Below are 8,101 nucleotides of genomic sequence, written 5' to 3' on the forward strand. Positions count from 1 at the left end.
ACGCTCGACAGTTTTCATTATCCTGAGATAATGGATTTCACACAAGGTTGAGTAATTCAACACCAAAATATTCCACATCAGGAACTTTCAATGTGCCCTCAATTAATCATTAAATGAAATAATGGTGAATATTTTTTATTTCGTTCAACAAAATTGTTGATTCTTTCAGAAAAAACCGGAACACAAATAACATTTCCAGAATAATCTAGAGGGTTTTATTGTTGGAATATTATATATAAAACTCATCAGCAGCAGTGTTACAATAAACAACTATAATAAAGCTCATCGCAATCAGGTACATAAATGATAAAAAACCTTATAAGTGATTCTCACTCCTTCTATGAGAAAGCATGCGAAATATCAAGGTCAAAACACGCAGTGATTTGAAGGTTGCTAGTTAACATAAACAGGTCCATCTTTTTATGTTGGATCTGTTTATTCCTGATTCTAGCACTAAATAACTTTTCATATTTTATGTAATATAAAATTCGGTATTTTTTCTGGGATCGATTTGGATTCAGCATCCTTTATCGCATTTTGAAAAGATCAAACATATGAATTGTCATTATTTTGTTCCATAGAGTAATAAACAATGATAGAGGGAGTATATACGCAATTTTTATATGTCCCCAACATGGTTAGATTATGTTGTCGGATTGTGATATATTTTCAAATATACAATTTTACTATATCGTTATGAATGTAAATTATATTGAATGAAATATATTTATTTGAGTTATTCAGGATTTAATATGCAAATTTAAATATTTGGAATCCGATATTTTTTCTGATTGTCGATTTTATAAAAAGCAGAATAATTATTATTTTCTGTATGTACTTGCTGAAATCCAAAGTTTGGCAACTTTTGCTCTCCTAGTGCCATTGGTTTTTTCACGTCGTTTGGCGCGCTTGAAGTTTGTTTTCTGAATTTCTGATATATTTAGGTATTTATTTCAATATATTTTGAGTTAATACGAAACGTTGAATCACTATGGGACATAAGAAGTGCCTTCTTTGCGGAAAAACTCGCGAATTGAGTGAAATATCGTATCACTCATTTCCGCGCGCTTCACGTCAAAGTTGATAGTTCATGTTGGGGACAAAATTTGCTTACTGAAAATAACATATGCTCCCTCTATCTCTGTTCATTACTCTGAGTTATGTTCCAAAATTCATTGCAAATTATAATAAAAATAGCGTAATTGCTTGTGAAGCACCTGAAACATTGATTGTATGACACGGAGCGCCATGCATTCAAAGTTACTATTGGAATATATTCACTCGAAAGCTTTCTTTTCAACGCCTTTTTTGTCAAACTTCATTATATCCACCGAACATAAAAAGTCGTTGTACATTGTTATAAACGATTCTGCAATAAAAAACACATTGTGTTTGATATGTTCATTATTTTATTTTACTTTTATTCCCTATCTTCAGAGCACAGAGTCCTAGGACAGTCGGGATAGAAAAACACATTGAACATTGAAAACCTCCAATTATTTTATTGAATATAAGGTCTTGACAAAATTGGCTGGAGGCCCCAATGGTAATTAGCAGTTTTCAACATAATCTAGAGAACATTCAAAGAATTATCACCTGCCTAGACCACCCGACCTATCGAAACACCGGACAGCTGCTTCATTAAGAAAAACAACCGTGTCGTAATGCGTTTGCATGAAAATAATAATTTTCACGTAAGTTTCTCTTAAGTTTCGGAGCAAGACATCAAGGAGGTACTTCAAATGAACATTTCACTTACCTTCGACGCGAAATTGAGGCTTTTTGGGGCCGGATCTCTAGGCCATTCCGATTTAATTCACTTTTAATTGATCCGAATACTAAGCAAACATAAAAACCGCTACGCAGGTCCGTTGATTTCGCATCGATGTCTTCTTCAGCGGCCGAAAGAACCTGAAATCTCTAATTATGAAAAAATCTTATGACAATATTAGCATATCGACATGTGTCGAGGCAGGTGTATTTTTGGGCACGCGTCTCACCGCTCTGCGTAAGAAACGACGAACACCTTGCCTTCTTTTACATAAACGCATGGCCCGACTGTTTTCGGCCTCTTTTTGGACTTTCCACTGGTTTTAATTAATCAGAACTTGATATAGTGGCGGCCAAATTTGTGCCGTGATACGCATTGCGAAAGAATGCGATCACATTTATAATTTATGTTTCCTAGAAATCATATTTTTTTTGCGCTCCTCCATCTCTGGGTTTTCATTGGTTGATCTTGATCGGCGATTAAGGCTGTGATGAGAATATTCATTGTGCTTTCCCATTTGAGCTTTGGAGTGATTTGAACGTTCAGAAATCATGAAATTATTGGGATTTTCCGAAATTTTATATGTATGTATACCTATACATACATATACATATATATATATAAAATTTATATACATACATATAAACAACATATATATGTACAGAAGAAAAGTTTTTTGTTCTGCTACATTTATTCGAACTACTTTCAGCTCTATCAGAGTATGTTTGAAAACGGCTGATGAAATTCATCATGATGGGTTTCAAAAACTGTAATCGGCTGATCAATTCAATGATATTATACTGAATTGAAGAAATTATTATATCATGAAAATAATAGTTCATGTTATACTCTACAAAGTATTAAGCCGCTTATAATATATCTATTGAAATTCTTATTTGAAATTTCAATCCGTTTTCATTCCACATATTTTGGGTTTCATCTAACTAATGTGAAATTGTTGATAATTGTACTTTTACTGGTCTCACAAATCTGATCTACATAATCATTTAATTATAAGATCTCTCATGGAACCAATGAACTTACAGTGAACAGAACGATAAACAAATTTAAATCTGCAAAAAACGTTGAAATTATCAACTTGATTGAAATAATTTCTATCATTTTTTCGTCAGCTCAACATTTCCTTGAGTGGTTTCAATATAAATTCATCGCAAATCAAAATTAGTGAATAAATTAATTAATTATATCAAATATAATAAATAATTATTGAGAATATTTGAAATACGAATAATTTAATGAAGATTCATTAATATCAAGTGAGGAGCATAACAAAAAGTATATGTCTCCCCTAATATTTTTTTTCTTGAATTGAAAATATCCAAAAAGTTTCAAAATGATGACAAATGTCTGTCATTTTGCTCATTATACGTGTCAAAATAAATAAATACCTAGATGTAGGTATTGTCGATTTTGGCAGTGAAAACCAATTATCTGTAGCAATGCTACTTGACATGTAGTGGTTCAATAGTGAAAGTATTCTGAATCTTATTATTTATATTCTGTGTTTGAAATATTTGTCTTCAATAGACTCATTGAAACAAATAAAACATTTTTGTTTTTTTTTTTTTGGGAAATTCGTCTGTAGTAAAACAAATCATGTAAATATTATACAGTTTTATTTCGCGAGAAAACTCTCATTGTTCAGTATCAAAAATAGAATTGTACAAAAATAACTTAACTACATAGGACTGTCATGAATATTTCGTTTTTAACAAACTTACACATTAAAAAACTTCTTAGCCTATTAAGGAGCTTTTCAAGTATTAATAACAAATTTTGATCAGTACCAAACTTCTCTAATATAAATTTGCAATAAGGCTAAATCACCTTAAATCAACAGTTTTTCGATATGAAACACAATAGGAATTTTCAATAAACTATTCAGTTTGGAATGGAAAATGTCATGGTAAACTAGTAACAAATCTACAACTTAACCAACTATATAAACAATATATACAAAAAATGTACAAAAATGACTAGAAAACAATTGTATAAACTCTATAAAATGGACCGTAAATTCTGTACATCACTGGCTTTCAAAAGGCACTGGAATTAATCTTTATTGTCTGGAATCGACTGGCCAAGAAATTCTGTAACAAAAAAATAAACAGTTAGTACCACTGAAAGATTTATCAGACAGAATTCATTCATTAAAGTCAGTTAAGAGCGATAAATTTTCGATCGGATTTTTTTTAAGTACCTGTTTTAACCAATACGTTTGGGATAATTTGGGAGTGATTAATTTATCACGTTTGTAGTATGTAAGGTGCGAAACATTTAATCTCATAGATATGATGATTAATTGATCCAAATTAATATATACGTTATTGCTAAAAAACTCAATTAGCATTCTAGAATTCATTAAAAATAAACTATCTAAACTACCAGTTTAGATAGAGCAAGTTTTCCGTTCGGTATGTTTTCATCAGAAAATACAAGCGACGAAGTCAACCGTATAAAAAAGTATTATAACTGACATGGATTTTTAAGCCTCGCTCCAGACAGTATTGTTCCAATATGAAAAGTTGCTTTGCTAAAAGAATATTGCCCTAAGGTGAATTTCTTTCAATCTGAAGGAACTCCTTATGAAACGAGTCTTAGCAAGACCCTCCGTCAAGATTCTTTTCTTCGATATACAAAAACGCATTGAGAATAAAGAAACTAGGGAGAGAGAAGTGCATTGAATCTGCCAGGTAGGTATAATATAAAAAAGGGAACAGGTAATACCAAGTTCATATCAAGTAATTTCGAGATAAATTTTATTAGATGTTCGCTGCTTATTTATGAATTCGTATCTTAAGCGACAAGGCAGGAAGTAGCTGATATTTGCTTGGTAAATATTGTTTTCCTTCACAGATATAAACTTTTTCAGGAAGAAATTATTTGCTCAGGTTAGGACGCTCCGTGATAAAAGTTTTTATAGACGATATTAGCGACACCGAACGAAAACGAAAGCTTCTTAAAAACCACAATCGGTAAAGAAAAAATTGTTGATTTTTTGGATCGGTCCTAACTAAATAGGCCATTGTTGAGTTTTGATTTATTTTCGGATCTAATTCTGCAACGGTTGTTGGGATTTCTTAGAAAACGCACGTGTATCATTTATGTCTTTTGATCCGGCATAAGAAAGGGAAATCCTAACTTGACATTCTGTAACAATCGGTAGCCCGAGGGTAACCTTATTGTTCGATTTCATAAGGAACTATTGAATTTCGTCGGCAGGTAAGCTACAGGTAGTGAATAAATTCGCTGGCTGGTATACGGCTATGGGAAAAATCTTAGATACGTCTAATCGTACGTTCTATCTCACCCGAGATCACCTAGGAATTTATAGATCATATCAAACTCGAATCGAAAATTGTAACAGACTCTTAAATAAAAGATTTTAATCAGGTTTTTTTATAAAGCAAGTTCAGAGTAAAGTGTAACTCATCTGTAAACATGAAGTTGAAATTATGCAGGGTTTCAATGACAAGTAACTTTGTGAGTTCACTCATTTAAGCCGACAATTAGGCTTTGCTCCACTTAACTAGTAAAGTAAAGCTGCCAATTAGCTGGACATACCATCAAGCAACACATTAGTTTGAATCATTCATTAAAGAACGGCCGAAGAATTTTTCGAACCAGCCGTTTCAACTTGATTAAGTCAGTTTTATATCAAAGAATATTCAGCGGTTTCGTGAGAACTTGGATGTATCGATTGAAAGATAAACATTTCTCAGATATCTAGATCGAATTCGGAAATTTGAGAATCAATTAAATTAATTCAGTGATTTCTGGACGTTAAACAAGAAATGCTCTACAAAACTAAATAGCAGAAGATAATGAATGAAGGCAGTTATATTTTAAGTCTACGACATATAAAAAAAAGACGGAAATGTACTAACCTTGAGATTCTCGTTATTCGTTTTGCTGCCATGAAAATATGACGTCTAGAAGTTCCTCGTCCACAGGACTCTTTGGTTCGTAGTTCTCGTATGTTTCTTGATACAAGTTATTCGTGTAAACTGAGGCTGCTGAGTAGGAACTTTCTGATCCTTGAGAGGGCGTCGGTGATACTGATGCTTCTGAGCACGAAGGCGTAGGCAGTAGAATTGGGTAGGAGGAATATTGCTGGTTAAGAGAATCCGGACTGTTGGTGTAATACCTGTTGTCCAATGTCTCGTTCATCACCCTGTTTATTGAGTTGTCGTTCTCATGTTCGTCGATGAGTTGTTGAAGGCTCCTGATGTATTCTACTGCAAGTCTGAGAGTTTCGACTTTGCTGAGTTTCTTACTGGCACCTCTACCGGTTCCACCACCACTTTGGGGAGAAATAGCTGAGGCAAGGGATGCTGGGATATGCTGTCTTAAAGTTGCAAAACCGTTGTTAACTTGTTTCACTCGATTTCTCTCCCTGGCGTTTCTTCTAGCCACAGAGGCTGGTTGTTGAGGAGAAGCTCCATAAGGCATGAACTGAATTTTCCGTTTACAACGAAGATCGTTGTTATTGTTGTTGTTGACTAAAACCGACGTCCTTTCCACAGGGTTCGGAGCTATGGCACGTTTCTGAGTTATGACAGTCTGTTTCTGAAGCGAGTTAGGAACGATAACACAATTATTTTGCGGCGACTGCTGCTGTACCAGGTTGTACATTGTTCTCGATTGTTGTCCAAGAGTCATGGTCTGGAGGATGGTAGCCATGTGAGTCAAAGCGCGTCACGAAGTATACTGAGCTTTAGCGTGGGTGAGCTTCGCGTTTTATACGTAAGTTCGAGCTTAACTAGTCGCGTGGCACTAAAGGCGTTAAGATACGAGCCGACGAGTGGTGTCTACTGTAGGTTCTACTCCCGAAATGTTCCGGTGGAACGGCGAAGAAGCTCTTTGTATTGGTGGCCGACCCCCACCCGATCTGGTTCGGGGTGCGTGCGCAGCGCAGCCTATAGAGGGTTGTGTGTAGCGCGTGCCGTAGACGTGAGACGCATGGCTAAGAGAGCCGAAAGTCGCCGAACTGTTGATGCTGCATCCTGGACCACGGCTTGCAGATGCATAGACGCGGGTCTGGACTTCTGACCGGAAGCTTTTGAGTTGCCTCACTTTCGGTGTGTACCTACCTGAGACCTGAACTTTGATTTCAGACCGTGTTGGCCTGCTATTGTAGTCACAAGATGCCGTCGGTGTAATGAATGGTTGTTTGAACCGGGAGTTCGTCTATTCTGTTTAGTGGTCACGCTGTTTATTCATTAATTTCTTTATTTTGTTGTTCAGAGTCGAAGAAATTGACGCGAATCGAATATTTCGTTTTTATTGTTTTGGTTCAGGCTGGAGAAAACTTACGGAATTTTAAAATCAATTTAAATAATTCTGAGTCGATATCTTTGCAATCTTGCCCAAATTCATTCAACTTTGAATAATTGAGAGACTGCTTAAAATCTTTACCAAGTGATTGTGATTGAAATGTTGTACTATTTTTGTTATGAAACGAATGCATGGAAACGTTTGAATTGCTGCATGTTTTTTAATATTTCTGGTTCGTTATGGTTATACTTTTAATAATAATCAATCTTGACAACATTCATAACAATGAAGATAATGTTTTGGTTCAGGCAGTTTGAGGAAACTCGCGAAATTTCAAAAGCATTTTAATTTAATAATATTCCTGAAACGACATCTTCAGAGTATTCAACCTTGCTTAAATTTATTTAACTATGAGTTCTCGGGGAATTGAAAGACGGCTCAAAATATTTTCCAAGTGTTTATGATTGAAATTTTGTACTATTTTTGTTATGAAACCAATGCATGGAAACGTTTGGAATACTTCTTGATATCCTGCAGGTTTTTTAATATTTCTGGTTCGTTATACTAAAAATAATCAATCTTGACAACATTTATAAGAATCAAGATAATGGTTCAAATTTTTTTTCAGTGATTTTTCGAGATTTTCTCACATAAAGCTGATGTCAGATTCATGAACGACAGGTATAGGTGCACCTGAATGAAGAAAGCAAAAAAAGCTTCCAATTTTGCTAACCCTTCACTATTGAGATTCAAAATGGAAGTAATGAAAATTATTGAGATATTTCATGAATTTCTGAAGTGAATCGTTTCGATTCATTCATAAATATACTTCAGTACATAAATATTGACCCTGATTGGAGAATTACTAGTTTTCTAATGAACTTGATAATTTAATTAGTTCATGTGTAATGAAATTTTATAGAAGAAATGAGGACATAATAATGTGAAAAATATGCCTCCTGAATTTCAGTCACATTTTCAGCAACTATTCAAAACCTTTTTGAAAAACAACTGATTTTTCATGGTTTGGAG

The 8,101-nt window shown here is 34.2% G+C and overlaps 1 protein-coding gene across 1 annotated transcript; it reads right to left on the reverse strand.

The window, feature by feature from the left end:
• Positions 1-3,391: 3,391 nt before the first annotated feature.
• LOC123684668 (achaete-scute homolog 1a-like) lies at positions 3,392-6,638 on the reverse strand. The gene is made up of 2 exons (XM_045624007.1): positions 5,680-6,638; positions 3,392-3,882 (listed from the first exon to the last, which is right to left on the reverse strand). The coding sequence occupies exon 1, from the start codon at positions 6,473-6,475 to the stop codon at positions 5,693-5,695; it is 783 nt and encodes a 260-aa protein (XP_045479963.1). The 5' UTR covers positions 6,476-6,638; the 3' UTR covers positions 3,392-3,882; positions 5,680-5,692.
• Positions 6,639-8,101: the final 1,463 nt, after the last annotated feature.

The sequence above is a fragment of the Harmonia axyridis genome, chromosome 7 (assembly GCF_914767665.1).
Source record: "Harmonia axyridis chromosome 7, icHarAxyr1.1, whole genome shotgun sequence".
Classification (NCBI taxonomy): Eukaryota; Metazoa; Arthropoda; class Insecta; order Coleoptera; family Coccinellidae; genus Harmonia; species Harmonia axyridis.

What these genes read in the sequence shown, in the direction of transcription:
- LOC123684668 (XM_045624007.1), bottom strand. Translation starts at nt 6,475, where the DNA reads ATGGCTACCATCCTCCAGACCATGACTCTTGGACAACAATCGAGAACA.